The sequence below is a fragment of the Vanacampus margaritifer genome, chromosome 18, assembly GCF_051991255.1.
Source record: "Vanacampus margaritifer isolate UIUO_Vmar chromosome 18, RoL_Vmar_1.0, whole genome shotgun sequence".
Lineage (NCBI taxonomy): Eukaryota > Metazoa > Chordata > Actinopteri > Syngnathiformes > Syngnathidae > Vanacampus > Vanacampus margaritifer.
Window position 1 is genome coordinate 16,153,107 of NC_135449.1, and position 17,332 is coordinate 16,170,438.

General features: G+C 39.6%; 1 protein-coding gene across 1 annotated transcript in view; it reads left to right on the forward strand.

The window, feature by feature from the left end:
• The window catches only part of reep3b (receptor accessory protein 3b), a 38,041-nt gene extending 26,950 nt beyond the window's left edge, over positions 1-11,091 (forward strand). Inside the window, exons 6-8 of the mRNA XM_077550608.1 lie at positions 7,405-7,570; positions 9,320-9,453; positions 9,536-11,091. Of these exons, the coding sequence (XP_077406734.1) occupies positions 7,405-7,570; positions 9,320-9,453; positions 9,536-9,607 (372 nt within the window). The 3' untranslated portion in view covers positions 9,608-11,091. The remainder of the gene's footprint in view (positions 1-7,404; positions 7,571-9,319; positions 9,454-9,535) is intronic.
• The last annotated feature ends 6,241 nt before the right edge of the window (positions 11,092-17,332 follow it).

Sequence of the window (17,332 nt, forward strand, 5' to 3'; positions counted from 1 at the left end):
GTATACACCATAGAGATGTGATCCACCACTAATTTAAAAGAAGACCAGTAAGCGACTGTGCCATGCGATGACGTCGTATGGGTTCTTGACAAACCGTAGCGTTTCTTTGCTGTTTTCTAAAATAGCATTAATATTCACTTCTTTAATTAAAGAAACTGTCCAACGTTTTGACTCAGAAATAAACACTTCTTCAATACAGGATGTTTAAACATGAACTCCTTCTCAAACTACACCTCTGGGCTTCTGTTAATGTGTGGTGGTGATTTTGTTCTCAACCTATTTTCTATTTTAAATTATGCAAGTAATTAACTGATTAGAAAAAGAGGAGGATGAGCGTGTGCAGTGGATCAAAAAATGTTGAAGACGTCCTCATAACATTAACGTAACCGGTGCTCTTCAAATTTGGAGGGGGAAATTTTTTGATAAAAAAAGCCTATTTTACTAAGCGATTAATCAGAATTCTAAGATGTGATTAATCTAATCAATTGACAGCTCTATTACAAACAAAAATGGTTTCATTATAAACAGAAATGGTCAAAACTCCGAACAGTGCATTTGATTCCAAAACGTTTTCTGTTTCATCGTTCCCCCCAAACATACCTTACTTTATCGTCCGACATTGCTTTGTGACTACAAATATACGTGTAACATAATATCAAAACATCCAACATGTGTCCGTCAGCGTTAATTCGCAAAACCTGTTTCCATCGCCCCAATTTGCATTTTCCTTTTTTCAATATGCTTCAAAATCCACCACCTATAAGCGTAAAAACTATTTTAGCAAATTTTGGGCTCTTTTTCGAATTTCTGGCGTTTCCATTCAATTTTATTTTCGCATTTCTTGAAAAAAAATGGTAGACAGCATTAGTTAGAAGCCCGTTTATTCAGTTGATCAGCAAAAAAGAGGTGATTTGATGTTGAGTTGTCTTTAAGTATTGTTCTAATACGCGATGTGTACTGTATAAATATATTGTAACAATGGTCAAAATTATTACATTTTTTTTAAAAGGACCATCTTCTGTACCCATCCCTAGATATGGGCGCGTTTGATCTTTAAGACAGTTGATTGGCATCTTTACATTTCTAGAAATGTTGTTCAGGATTGCGTGCATGTGTACTTACTAGATCCAAAAACTTTGAAATCTTGGATTAACCAGGAAATTGCAGTGGTTTGATGGCTTATCTGAGTGCGCGATCAAAGTGCCAGAGATGGGAAGCAATGAAGTACAAATACTTCGTTACTTTACTTGAGTAGTTTTTTTTCAGTACTTTTACTTTGCGTTTGTTCTTTGTTGAGTATTAATTTTTTAGACTACTGTACTTTTTACTTGTATCCGTTACATTTTAACATGAGTGTCTATACTTTTTATTTAATACAATTTCAAAACAAAGTTGTTACTTTTGTTTTTAAATGCACGAAAAACGTTTTTAAATACTTGACCTAGAAGAAAAAGCAACTGTCAATGTATCCTGGCTCCGCCAATAATATGAAGCGTTTCACACAATTACAATAATGTAATGTAATTTTCCCATCTCTGCAAAGCGTGCTCTGTAAACTACTCTTGCGGAAACACAGACAGCGGCGGATACTTACAGTAGACCATTGTTCAATTTACCAGCAGATTGCCAATTCAAGTCTCCAAATATTTCCAACAGGACTTAAGGACAAACGGTAGTTGGCTGTCGGCGTTCTAATGACTCTGGTAGACTAGTCAAATGTAGTTGCAGGTCCGCATACTTGGCTCTGAATTAGGCACAGACCTAGCTTGTGATTGGCTATACGGCACGTGATCACATGACGTGCAATTGGCTCGATTAGAACAACCCGTAAATATGAGGGAAATGTGTGCCGCCTCTTACAGAGGATAATTTGAACTTGATAGCAAGTCAGAGAGTCAATTGGCTGATGTATACCTATTTTTGCTCCATTAGCTAATATACAAAAAAGGTCACAATCTTGTAAAAAGAAAAAAAAAAAGCTCATACCAAAAAAAAAACCACATACACCCAATATTGTGCTTTTGTACATTACAGCATTGAAAAATGTTATTAAAATATAAAAATGTGTGCTTCTTTAATTAAAGGCACTGTACATGCACACATTGAGTTCCTACACAAATTGTAGACTGTTCACAAGCATATTACATTCCCCTTCATCGGACAATTAACATGGATTTTAAACATTGAAGGGCCAAAACATGCCTTGTGAAAGTTTAACTGCACTAAAAAGCTAGCCACCAGAGAGTGCTAGAACTGCACAATTGGAAATCAACCCAACTTTTTTAATAGATGTAATGCTTTTAACATTGTGACATGACGATGACAATATTTTGTGGCAGTTTTAATATCGCGATATCACAATATTGCCGTTATTGTTACATCTCTACCGATGCCTAGATTGTTTTTGTTTTATGCAACATAAAAAAGCTGCGCTGCCATTGGTTCAGAGCATTCAAGGGCCAATAGGATATCTTGACTCAGCATGCAAAGAACACGTCACACATCAGTGAATGTCGTGCCCAAGCAAGACACATGATGCTGCATCCAAAGTCCTATATTAAAGTCGAAAATAATGGATCGGCATGTTACTTGTTAGTACTTGCCGATGCCGATACCACTATTTTAATGCAGTATCAGGGCCTCTCCCGATACTGGTATTGCTATCAGAACAACACTAGTTTAAAGGGACTTAATTTTTTTCAAAGTACCTCTCTTCTAATTTGCAGTGGGTGGAATTTTAATTTTGAAGCCCATAATGTACAACCTGCTCCTGTATCTGTACTGTCTCTTTTTACTCTGCTTTCTTATCGCTGATTTTCTAATATAATAACTTATACTGCATGGGTCTGCCCAAAGCTGCTGCGGACAGTGACAAAAGTGAGTACACCCCTCACATTTATGTAAAAATGTTATTACTTCGATTTCTAGTCATAGAGAAACGCTGAAGAAATGTGAGTCAGCAACAGCGTAGGTGTTCAGTGTAGTTTGTATGCCAGTGTAACTTTACTGTCCCCTCAAAGTAATGCAACACATCCACTGATGTCTAATGAATGGAAGTGCCATTAGTCTCCCCCAGCCTTCAAAAAAATAGTACTCTTTAATATTATACTTTTCAAAAACACTCAGTAATGAGATAATTGAATAATGTTAAAAAAGATGGAGCGTGATGGAGCGGCTCTGTCAATGACTGGGCAACACAAGGCTATGGTGATGCTGGCGTGCAACATCTACACAACAGGGCACCAGTGACCACACCATTCCCACTTCCTTTACACACTAATTGTTCTCATGTACAGGTAGTTTGAAACTGACAAGAAACTGTAGGCGACACATGGACTGCTCCATACAGGAAGTCCAAATATGGGCGTTGTTAGGTGACTAGAAATGTTTGTGTTTTATTAAATGACATGTTTTCCATTATTTTTGAGTGGACAATGTGGGACCATATTAAGTAAATTTGACTCTATTTAGAGTGGGACCAAATAGACTTAGTTTTAGAGTAGGCAAATTTTTTTTTTTTCCTTGAGAGCTCAGTATTGTTCATTCGATAATTTTACCAATTTGACATGTCATCATCATTGCTCTCCTTTCTTAAAATATTTTATTTTATTTTGTGCGTGCGTGCAAGTGTGTGTGTATTCAGTAGTTCACCTAAAACCTATTAAAAAAATCCCATACCGTTCACCTAAACCGAACACTTCCAGCCAGAGTCGTGAGGCCGTCAGGAAACCCGAGGAAGGACCAAAGAAAAGAAAGGAAAGTGAAATCCAGCACTGACCAGACACCACCCACCAGGCCACCAACCAGAGTCCTTCACCAACCCCAGAGACATCTAAATTTCAACAAATCAAGGAGACCTCAAGAGACCAAAGGAGAGACTGAGGAAAGGAAGGAAGGACAGACGAAGCAGAGTGCGATCCACTGACACCAGCCTCCACCGATTCAATGACCTGAGGAAGATTGTGTCTGAGTTTCGATAGATGCTGGTGTGGTGGATCTGGCGTGCATGAAAATCTCCACCAAAGAGGGGAGCCGTCGACCCCCGCCAGGACAGAGCAAGCACAACACCTCAGGGCCCCCCAGGCGACGGCAGCGCCAAAGGACGACCCCCGGGCCCCGCAAACCCAGCAGCAGGAGCGCCCTCCACCCCAACCCGGCCCGCGCCTCCAACCCAACACAGAAAGACGGGGCACTGCAGGCCCGCCAGGAACCCCACCGGTACACAGCCCCCGCCCCCCATCCACCCCCGCCATCCACCCCAACCCCAGGCCCCCAAACCCCCAGACACCCTCCCACCCCCAGCACCCCCCAACCAAGCCGCCCCTCCCCCCAACCCCACCCCCACCAACCGGCAGCCCCCGACCCCCAGGATCCCCCGCACCCAGGCACTGGCGCCGAAGAGGGGCCGGGCAGCGGAGCGGAGAGGGCATCCGCGCCCACCCCACCCCCCACCGCGTGGAGGGACGGAACACCGGGGGCAGAAAGGGAGATGGGGGCACCGGAGGACGGGCGGCACCCCCGAACCCCAGGCCCAGCGGGGAAAGGCCCCGGTTGTCACTCCAGCGTTCTTAGTGAGAGTTAACCCTGTTACTGAGTTCGCCAGCTCGCCGACTGGCGAACTCTACCCAAAACCGTGTGTGTGTGTGTGTGTGTGTGTGTGTGTGTGTGTGTGTGTGTGTGTGTGTGTTGCGTGTGTGTTGCATTAAAATTGGGAGCAGGTGAACCGGAGCAGAGGGAAATGATATCCCCCTCTGCTCCGATCCACCCGCCTCCCAGGCATGTCAATGAGTGTATGTGGTGCATTAAAAAAAATACATAGGGGGTGGGGGCGGTGGTGGGGGCGGTGGTGGGGGCGGTGGTGGGGGCGGCGCAGTCCAACTCTAAATGAGTCAAATTTACTGTACAGATTTTACTGTGTAGTCAATACTGCGTTCTATTTTGATTTTTAAGTTGTATTTTTTTGTAACATACATACATCATTTAACTTATGATCTCAGATTTTGCACAGGTGTACTGGTTTAGTTGCTGTGTGTATGTCTGATTTTGCAACACACTTTTACTGTATATGAATGGACTAACAATTCTTTCAGAGGTTAGGGTTACATTTCACAGCAAATTTTGTTCCAATTGGCTTAACTTTCATTCCATTGTTGATGCTTCTGACAACATGATGCAGACGAATCTTTGAGTAGCACTTGTAGATATAGCATATAAGAGAATATAATTTCAGTCTTACCGATGAAATATGCTTGTAGCATTTCTTCCAGGCTAATTACTACACACACTGGCATTTTTGCCACAGAGACAGTAAAAAACGTGAAAACGCTGCAGGGTAGTCAATATCTTCAAGCTAGACGTGCTTAGCGACTGGCAACGCAAGATGGCTGCCAGTGGCTTCACTTCACACTAGAGCGAGTCAGCGGCATTGTGGGTCCATTCAAATAATAGTCCATGGATGTTACACAAGGAACGCTCAGGGAGTTTGCATGAATACTCAATACAATTAAGACAGAGCAGTAGTTGAACACGATAAAGCAGCAGAGCGTAGAAGTGGTGGACTAGCCAAGTATGTAATCAGTGTTTCCCACACTATGTTAATACTTGGGCGGGCCACCCAAGTAAACTGGCCACCACCCAAGTAGATTTCAAGAAATTTTAATAAAATAAAAAGTATCGCGGCCAGATATGCCGCATGTAACATTAGTTAAGTTTGCTGTCACTCACTTGTGTATCATGAGGTTAGAGGAGACGCAAGTAGCAGGTCTAAGATGGTCATTTCTTCAGTGTAGTCGAATTAATATCTATTAAAATATTTACAAAACTGTAGGGGTGTGCTAATTTTCATGAGCTACTGCAGCTTCCCTCTCTTGACTGAGTTTTTCTTGAGTTTCGATACTGACCTCCTTTTTTCTCTAGGGCTTTTGTGCTTCACCAGGCTCTTCTGGGAGGTAAAAAAAAAATTCAGCTGCATGGACCAAACTTTTCCACCATTTCACATCAGCATTGTTCTCCTATTCTCATGTCAAATATCTTATAGTACTCACATTTGTCTATCTACCATCAATCCATTGTTTTTCATGAACACGTGCCAATAAACAAGTCTACTTTTAAAGATAGTGTTTAAGGTTTTTTTTGTGTACAGTAAAAGCCTCAAGTCCACCACACATTAATTAGAAAAGCGATGTATTAGAAGATGAAGTTGTATTCACCATTAAACTTGAAGACCAAACATATAATTTAATGTTTATAGGCAAGAGAATTACAGAAAATTACTGCTTTGAACGTGGTTCACCTCGGATGAAAACTTGACACAAGTTACAACTCGCTTTCTGGCTCATATTATGTTATTACTATTATTATGGACTTTCTCGACTTTACCATATTGTGCACATTGACAAATTTAAATAGTTTTTACTTGGAATTCAGGTAGAACTTAACCAACAAACTGTTTGACTTTTCGTTACCACTGCTTACGTGTACGTTTGTCAGCATGCATTAAGCCACTCTTACTTTAAACCTAAGTTTCAACTGCTTTGGTATTGGCCACATTTCCCAAAAATTGTATGAATTACATTTATTTCACTAGGAGTGTCAAAATTAGTGTGTTAATTTCCTTTAACACCACTAAAAAAAAATTAACGCTCAATTAATGATCGGCCCTTACTTGGAAAGCCTGTACTTGGAATTCCAGTCGCAGCGCAGCAGACATGTCCACGTCAAAATTTAGCAGTAATAAATTGAATGTTAATGCATGTATTTGTGCAGACTGGGGTCAAGTTGTACTTTACAATTTTAAAAATAGATAGTTCTTAATATGAAAAGAAAAATGTACTGAGCTGTCACCAACGTCTTACAAATTTAATATGACCTCAACACAAATCAATATAACACTTGTTTTTACAGTACAGTACATATTTTTAATTTTAACTCAATTTTATGAATTATATGAAATTATTGTATCAACGACAAAAAGATGCAGCCATATTTCTATTAGTTTAACATTTTTCCCACTTTTATGTTCACAAGGGTATGCAAACTTTAAATTTGCGATTAATTGTGAGTTAACTACACCCCTATGCCATCTTAAATTTGGAACTTGTCATAAAGAGGGTCTGTCAAAGCTCAAACCATAGGTAAAACATTAAGATCATACGCGATAATGCTTGGTTTTGTGACGCAGAAAGTTGTTACAGAAAACATCAACTACATAATTTTGCACGTCTACCATATATGAAAAGTTTGATTTAATACTAGTAGGAGAACCATAATGTCAATTGTGTAAAGGCAATTGACATTAACTTTCATCATTGAGGCTTTATTTATTTTATTTTATTTTTACCTTAAGAGGCTAGCTAATCCAATATTAAATGGTGTTTGATCTGTGTGTGGGTTTTTCTGTTCCAGGGTCAGGGTGCCATCACAGAAAAGCTGCGGAGTTTGAGCATGCATGACCTCACACAGATCAGTCAGCAAGACGACAGAGGAGAAAACCAGCTGTATCGGTACAGCTCCCATGCTGCTAATCCATCCATCCGACGATCTCAGAGTGCTGATGTTCCTGAGGACGCAGGTATGCAAATGCACACACAATTCACACGCACACTTTATTATCTCAGTTTCAGATTTGTGTGTAGACCTAATACAATTTTGCCTTCACAATCATCTGTCACTTAATACGTTTTTTTTTCCATTTTAAATCATCTCTCCAGGTCTTTGTACTTAATGTTAAAGTTGTGTGCTGATGCTTTATATTTTTTAGAGAGCTAAAATAAATCACAGCCAGAACATTATTATTATTATTATTATTATTATTATTATTATTATTATTATTATCATCATCAGATTGATACAGTGACTTTGGTGGCAGTGATATTTATATTTGAGCTCCGCACATCATAAACTACAGCATTTTTACTATGCATAAAGCAATGAGCCAGTGATAGTCACAAACTGGGGAATTTTATGCAATTTCACAATGTTTTATGCTTTGTCCCTCTGTGTTGAGGTAAGAGAGGTTCTTAGAGAGAATGAATTTCAACCCTTTTAGAACATTTCTTGTTTTAAAAAATGGCACATAGGCCATATAATATACAATACACTGAATCATTTATGAAGAGCGATGGAGATGTGAGCTCAGAAATAATTACAGTCTTACCAACAGATCTTTGCAGGACTGGCTTTTAATAAAGAGTATATGCTGTGCACAAAGAGCAGGTGGTGTGAGTAGATGGCTCATGAAAGTGCAGTGTAAATGTGGCAACCATATCCGAAGCATAAATTGCTTTGAAGAAAACAGTGGCTACTATAAAAATATGAACATTAAATAGATGGTGTAGTAGTAGAGCACTTTTTTTGTTGTTGTATGTCTTACTAGTTGTTTGTTGGGCATTATTTGCTATTGTAAAAACGTCTTATCGTGATGAGTTATTTAACTAAAAAATAATTGATTAATTATTTTAGTTAAAAAAAATACACAGGTTCAAAATGTTTGTATATACCAAATTATATGATATGGGACGATTTTTTTGCATAGTTGCTAATGATCTCACGTACTTACAGCAATTATTAAAACTTGTATGGAAGGGATAAATTCAGTTTCCATTTTCAGTCAGCACTTCTAATTAAAAGATGTGTCAGAATAGTTCCACGAACTGGCGTCACAGCAGATATACACTCACTGGCTGGCCCCTCACTTTTTTTTGGTCTTTATCAAATATATACAAAACAAATAAACACAAGAAAAAACATTTAAAAAAAACAAAGGCAGCAGTAGATTTCGTTTATCGCTAAATGTATATATATACCCCAATTCCGATTTACCAAAAATACCAAAGGATGAGGAAGTTAGTACACTTTGAAGGATCGACTTGATTAAGTTTCAGCTCTATACAAATTTAAAATCAACAAATGTTCTACAGATGTTTGGGTGGAAAATGTAATGTAAACACAAAATGTTGAAACCTTTTCGTGTTTGACGAATGAACATGATTTATTTATTGATTTCAAAACTTAGTATTTATTTAACTACAGAAATTCTACTTCAAATATAACTTAAAAGAACCAGAAAATGTATTCCTAAAAATGTAAAATAGTGTTGCTAATTTTCTCTTAGCCTCTCAATGGGATTTTACATTGACTGCTAGCATTAGAACTAAATTTACACATATTAATAGTTTTTCTTTGATTATAATGTGTTTATGATTGTGAGGAACCAAAATCATAATTACATTTTGATTAATTGCCCAGTTCTACATGAAAGGAAAACTCACGGCCTCACATTTTGAAAGCCCCTTAATTGTGATACTATGCGTGTTTTCAGAATACTTTTATGACCAGGACGACAGGAGCGATGACGAGACTGAGCCGACTTTCTCTGAAGATGAGGCTGTTTCTCAGAAAGGACTCAGGCGTTCTCAGAGCGTCAAGCTGACACGGTCCAGAGCCCGTAAAGATGTAAGTGGAACAAAGCAAGAAAAAGTGATCACTAAGATGTTGCCCAAATGTTCATTATTTGTCTGATTTCTCTCCTCACTAGACTCGATATGGCTCGCTGAAGATTAAAGGGAAGAAAAGACCAGCGCTAAACTCCATTAACTATGGAATATGAAGAGTCTTCTTCTGACAAACATCCATACACACTCACGGATACACTGCTGAGTAGTTAAAGATATTATCTGTCTGAAATCTGACTGTTGAATACAGAAGTGGCAAGTCCAGGTCAGCAAAGTAAAAACCCTGCCACAGTTTGGTTTTAGCCATTGATGCTAGATAGCTAACTAGATAGCACCTGGGGCTAAAGCCAAACTGTGACTTTCCAGGTGCTTGCTAGCTAGCTAGCATCAATGGCTAAAGCCAAACTGTGGCAGGGTTTTTACTTTCTGGACCTGGATTTGCCACCTCTGATTGAATATTTTATATACAGTATATATTTGTAGACATTAGATATAAAAAGTATTCACAACTTTACTTTCTGGACCTGGATTTGCCATCTCTACCTATGAGGTGGATGGATAATCTTGATGGGAGAAATACTGACAGATTTAGCCAGATGTGTGAAAATACTTTAGAGATAAGGCCTTTTGTGTACATGGAAAAAGTCTTAGAACTTTACGGCTCTTGAAAAATGGGAGTAAAGTGTTGCATTCATATTTTAAATATTTTACTCTTAATAGGTCCTGAACATGTATTATCTTTTTTTTGTGTTTCTTTGTAACCTTTGGATTTAGAAGGGCTTTTATATTATTCATAACTGTTTTTGTATATGCATCTCATCCCAAAGCTTTTTTTGCTTGTTTTTTTTTAAACTGCTGTTTTGTTTCTTGTCATCTCAATTTTTAAAGTAGTGAAGTTGCAAGTAGGACAGCACACAAAATGTTTTTTTCCTTGATAAATCAATGTTTTAGATACACTCCTTTTAAACTAATGGTCTTGTGATATTTAAAAGGAGCCACTGTCGTCACTGTGCTGACTCAATAATCGCTGAGCTGTTAGCATTTCATTTCATTCCCAAAATGAAGGGTGGAGACAATGCTGATGGTTGATGATCATGATTATTATCTCAATCATGTAATAGATCTGCATTTCATTTTCTTGACAAATTGAGCACAACGAACATGTTCATAATTACTTTTAAAGTGTTTGGAGTGTATTTCAAAATACAATTAGTCTCCATCATGAAACACATTGTTTTAGCAGAAATTATGGAATGCACGCGTCACGCGGTGCATGTATGTGCATTTGACAGCCTCGATTGACAGCACACAAGAAAGTCTGTTAAAGATGTGGCCTTTGCTGTGATGTCATAACAAGCCAAATCTTGTCATGCCATTGTGTCCATGCAATGCACATAACCGACTAATTATATACCAAAGCTTTGTATACTGAAGAGTAGCGTTGCTCAGGTTTTGGGTAACTGTTTTGTGGTTACTGGTTTGTAATGTAATAAAAATGATGCCAGTTTTCTGTGGGCAACACTATTCGTGTCATTGTTAGTGTTGGGAATGTTACTTTTTTTTTTGTTTTTGTTTGCTCAAAAAAGTAACTTGAGTTAGTAATTGAATTACTTCATAATAAAAGTAACTTGTTACCAGGCATTTTTTCATTTTTTAAAAATGATTACTATATTTTTTTTAATACAAGGAATTCACATTATGTCCAGGTCCAGTGTTTTCATTTATTTTTGTGAATTTGTCACACAAATGCCTCAGTCCATAATGACATCACATCATAATAATAATTCATCATTAAATTTGGAGTCATGACGTATGTTCTACCACTGCCAATTTCTACAGCAATCAGAATAATAAAATATAAAAAGCCAACACGTTCATTGTGAAGGTCCAGAAGGAAGACGCGTCCCGCGGCACCTCCCAAATAAAAGTCACTACACATTTCAGCTGTCAAGACACATTTATTGTGACGAGGTTCGTCTCAGACAACAGTGCCTCTAACTGTGCACAAATGACATTTTTAGAGTAAAAATTGCACACGACTGCACGTCTTGTACGCTTACTTCGAACCTTGTAACTAATAAATTGTAACAATGCATTTCACATACAGTAACGATAACGGCATTTCAAATATGGGCAGAATAATTGTTAGATTAGTCCATTTATGAAAAAAACTGAGTTAACTAACGCTGTTAGTTTAAACGCCATTATTCCCAATTGTGTGTGCTGTTTGGGGACTTTCTAAGGGTACAGGGCCAAAACACCTGTGACACCTGTGTAAAGCCATTTGTTTTCACTAATTGATGCATGCGGAACACAAATGGTAAATGCAGTTGGAAAATACTTGGATTCATCATGTAATTGTTCCTAAAATATGTGATCAGCAATTCAAACAATATAACTTAAACTAACTCACATAAAGAATTATATTTTCATTTTTTTTAAGGCACCATGCAGGATAGACCAGGACAAACCATATATATATATATATATATATATATTTTTTTTTTAAACTGTCTAAATTTTGGCACTCATCCTACTAAGGAGATTGGACATTTGTAACATACTATTGCTGACATTGATTAGGTTCTAAAACAAACAAAAAACGAACTGCTGTTATCTTTTTAGTATTCCAATAGTATTCATTATTAGTATTCCAATAGTATTCATTCCCTCACCAGAGGTGCGTGTTCGTTTTGGACCCAAAAAGGATAAAAATGACGGGACACAAGGTCTGTCAAAGTTGATCTGCTTTTATGTCCAGAGTACAAGTTCTCAATTGAGGTCCGTCTTTTTAATCTGTCCCCGCAAGAAGAGGATTGTGTGAACAATCCCAAAGAATCGGCGGAGCTATTCTAGCGGCCCTCCTTATTTATACAATAGTTCAAAAACAGCCAGTCTAAACATTAACTCCTAATCCACGTTTGTTTTCCTCCCTTTTCCGCCCAAGTCTGCATCTCATGATTTCTCGTTTGTCAACATCGTATCATTAACAAAGTTCACAATGACCTTGTAATCATCACATTGCAAAGAGTAAAATCCACTGACCAATTGTACTGGTCCATGTACATGTGTATTATCTTAAACAAACTTAAAGTATAAATACAGCTGACCGGTCTTACTGGTCAGCCTGACCATTGCTTATGTGTAAATAAACTTGATTTGTACTTGAAAGTGAATGATTAAATGTCCCTGTAAAAATGCTTGATCAAAACCCAGTGTGATTAATATGCGAATAACAATGTATGTAATCAATGTGTCATGTAATCATTCATACTGAAAGTAACATAACTTTGTATGGTTTACTTCCATCAATCCACCTTTCTGAGGCCACTACAATAACTTGATTATAATTAAAATATTTAGTACACCCATGGTGCGCTGAATGTATTCTCAGAGTGGCTCTGACCCTTCTCCTTACTCTCCACCTGTTTAGAAAACCATGAAACAAGGCGATTTAGTGCTTTATAATATGGTTTGTACCTCAGGGGTTCCATTTGCTCCCTTGTGCCTGCCATAGCAGTGGGGCCAAAGAATTGTTGTCCGTGGCTCAATTCAAATGGCATAAATTGTGTTTGAGAATTCAGGGGGCTTCTTATTGACATTAGTGCCACCGGTAATGCATCGAGCCACGTCAACTTTGTTCCGACCATGATTTTCGCCAGTTTTTATCTAATGTTTTGATTCATGCGTTCTACCTTTCCCTGTGATTGTGGGTGGTAGACTATACCAACTGAATGTTTGAGGCCCAAAATGCCCTCTACTTTTTGCAAATGTTAGTTTTTAAAATGTTTACCATTATCAGATCAAATTAGTTTTGGAAAACCATGGGTCAGAATGTATTGATTAACCAAAGCTTTTATTACTGTTGTTGCATCTTCTGTTTTGGAAGGGTAAGCTTCTGGCCAGCGTGTATACATGTCTACAATTACTAACAAGTATTGCTGGCCTCGCATGCAATCAATCATGTTAGTAAAATCCAATTGGATTTCCACCCCTGGCTGTTTGGGGAGGGGAAACATCCCTCTCAAAGATTTCATTGTTGGTTTGACATTACATTTTTGACAGACTTCACAATTTTGAACCAAATTATTAATCATGTCTGCCATATAGGGATGATACCAGTGTGCAAGTGTGCGTGTCATTTATGCCTTACCGACATGCGCAGGTCCATGTGCTTCCTCACCCAGAACACAAAGCCGGAGGGCCGAGGGAACAGGTCTGCCATCTCGATGCCTCCACAATCCAGTGGAATCCTGAATGGCATGATGATCCTTCCAAACAGATTTTTCCTCGGGGGCTGCCTGTTTTTGATCTCGTAATAGAGTCTCTAAAGTGCCTTCTGGAAGTAATGTTACTACTTCTGGTTCTGAACACACCATCTGATATAGTGGCTTATAGCCTGCAACCTGTTCTGCTGCTTTGTCTGCTGCTTCGATCCCTTGCTCGACTGACTCCTGAGTTTTACTGTGACTTTTACATTTTATCAAGACCACCTTGCGAGGCTTCATTAAAGCTTCTCGCAAGCGGATGACATCCTCCTGATGTTTAATTGGCATTCCTGTTGTCAAAAATCCTACTCAAAGCCAATGTGCTAATTCCACATGACCAACTCCACAAACATAAGCTGAATCTATATATATATATATATTTATATATATTTACAATCCTTACCTTCTGCGAATTCTAATGCCCGTACCACCGCCCTTAATTCGGCGAGTTGTGCTGACTGTTTCCCTTCTAGTTTTTTAGCCTGCAATACATTTATTTGACCTGTGTCTCTCTGCTGTACCACCGAGTACGCCGCTTGGAGGCCCTTTTCCGGATCTCTGAAACAACATCCATCTGTGAACAACAACATTTCTGCATCCACAGATGGCGTTCCCTGCAAATCTTGTCTAAGTATGGTTTTTGCCACGCATTCATGTGGCTTTCCCTCTTGGTCAATTGTATCAGTCATGTTAATGCCCTCGTGTGTATATGTAATGTGTGGTTCGGCTGTTTGTGCCATCTCGTACCACTGATGCTGGTCCTGTGAAAAACACACGTGATGCAATGCCTGTTTTGGTGACATATATGTAATCTGATTGTATTGTCCAATTATTTCCCTCTATTTGTTCAACAAAATTATCATGGTAAACCATGTCATGTGATCGGTCATAATTTAGTGTACAATGTAAAGGGTCAATTGGGGAGGTATAGGGGTGGAGGCTCTTAAACCATGGAGACCAGAGGTGATAAAGAGAACATACCCCAGGGGCAGAGGGAGACTCCGGATTCAGGGCCACCCAATTGATGTCAGCGTATTGATCCACGTCTGCTACTCGTGCATTGGGTAGCAGAGCTTATTGTCCATCCGGGTTGTAGACACAGTTTAGTTCTAGTTCTGTCCCATCAGGGAAAGCCACTTGAAGTCCTTGTGGGCTGCAAAATATTTTAGCTCCACATTTGGTGAGGACGTCCCGACCCATAAGATTTACGGGACAGTTGGGTGAGAAGATGAAAGAGTGCATCAGGTTCTGTCTTGCCACTTGAAGCAGAGCGGAATCTGAGTGGGAGAGTCTCGGTCATTCATGAGAAACCAACCAGGGTGACTTTTCGTTTGCTCAGCGGAACCCGTGGAGGCAGTTCACTCAAAGCAGAGTATCGGGCCCCAGAGTCCACCATCATTGATGTCTGTTGTTCACTTATTTTTACCCAAAGGCGAGGTTCTCCCAGTCTTCGCATTTTGTGGTCCTCAAGGCACCCCTATTGTTGAAATGGTGACTGACTCTGTGGGATAGGGGCCAGCCCAGCATTCGGAGGCACACAGGGGTGTGTGTATGCTGCTGTGTCATCGGCTGTGGCTGCTGTGTCATCGAAGGTGCATAGTTGCCAGGCCAGCGTGGTCCTGGGGTCCCCAGGTGTGGGCAATCCCTCACCCAGTGCCCCCACTGACCACACTGGTAACATGAACCCCATAACCCCCCTGATCTCATAACACCCCTACCTCTTTGTCCTCGACCACGTCGAGCACCTTGTCGTCCTGGTCTAGATTGGTAATACTGTACATCCATTTGCGTCCCGCTTGAGGTAGAGACGTTGCAGCCGTTGTTTGGTGAGCAGGATCTTCCTTTGTTTTTTTCATTGAACGTTTCACCTCTTGAACCTGTAATTGTAACAATTCAGATTTCAAACTCTCATTTTTTCCTTTTATTTTTTTCTCTTTTGCCTGAGTGTGGGCCAAATGATGTAAAAAATGTGTGTTCCAGTGAGCCGTGTTTGCGGCGATCATATCTGGATTATCTTGCATTGCTTCAGCTACGCCTTTAGGTACTCCTTTCAAAACTGTTTCCCTGTATAATTCCATCATTATGTTACTCACTGAAGGGTCACTTCCATTAATATCCACCCACTCACGACGAGTTCTCACTAAATATGTGAGGCCAGTTTCCCCTTCCCCTATCTGAAAAACAGCTCTTGAAAAAAAGCGAATATGGAGTTAATTCTCATTGCTTGTCCAATTTGGCCTAGTATGTAACCATCTAGTGGATGTTCATCCAAATATTGTGCAGTGTCAGCCATTTCTTCTAATGTGTTCAACTCTTGGTATGTTAATTTAGTTCCCACAATAGCCTGCAAGTCCCCTATAGTTAATGCCATCCCTTGTGTTGTGTCTGGAAAATGTTGCATGAAAGTCCCTACTCCCCCTGTAGGGGGTGGGAGTATTTCGGATAAGCATGTGCGATCAGTTATGTTAAATGGTGTATACATTAACCTTCGTGGAAATTGTGGATTGACCAAGAGGGGTGCCTGTGTAGGTTTACCTTTTTTCTTGTTTTTGGTTTTACTTTTCTGTTGTTCCCAAACTCCATTGTTTTCCACCTGTTGTGAGGTGGATGGCTCGTCGACCGTGTCTTCCTATACGTCATCCTCATCTTCTTCCATACCTGAAGCAAACCTTGCCGCCTGCTGGATCTCCTCTATGTCTGTCTGTCTGTCTGTCTGTCTGTCTGTCTGTCTGTCTGTCTCTCTCTCTCTCTCTCTCTCTCTCTCTAGTTCCCTCATTTTTTCTCTCACTCTCTCTCTTTCCTCTGCGCGTCTTTCACACTCCAAGGTTGCCCTGTAATCAGCAGCACGCAATTGTTCACGTAAATCTCATTACCTAGCACAAGTTGTTCCAATGCTTTTCTCGGCTTAACATATGGTGAGACCCCTCTCGGTAGGCTAAGATTTTTGTGCTCATCCCACATTGTTTAGAATTGGTCTTCCTGTCGAGGTCCTTTTGTTGTGTTCCCCCGGTCATCCAGCTCCGGTCCTGCAGAAACAAACACACTGGGACAAGTTTTACCACGGGCTTTAAGCGGCCCGCGTGCCCTATATTTGTTATTTCCATTGATTTCAAACTCTACTGCTCCAGAGATTATGCGACTGGTGCTTGTAGAGAACGCCCCTGCATCTGTTCAAGGTATGGCGGGGGAGTCTGCAGTGTTTTATTTTTGTTTTTCCGTGAACTTTGTTCTGCCAATTTGGATTGTCTTTCTGCAGACTTGTTGAAGTTTGACCGCAGCTGTGAGCTGATAACATTTTGTTTGATACTTTGCCATTTTCTGTGCTTTGTCTCATGTAGCTTTATCTTTTAAAACATTTTGGTTCATTTGACAATGTTTTAGCAGCTGCTTTTACCAATCTGCAAATGCTTTGAGTTTTTGAGTTTTAAGCACATCTACTTTCTCGTTATTTTGTGGAAACATGCCAATCTGTTCACTGTTATACAATAATTTCTGCATTTTATTCACCATTTTATTTTTGTCATCTTGCGTACCTGGAACAGATTCAATAAAATATGGCCAGGCCAATTTTACTTGTTCAGCCACTGTATTTTGTTTTTGCCCAATTCTTTC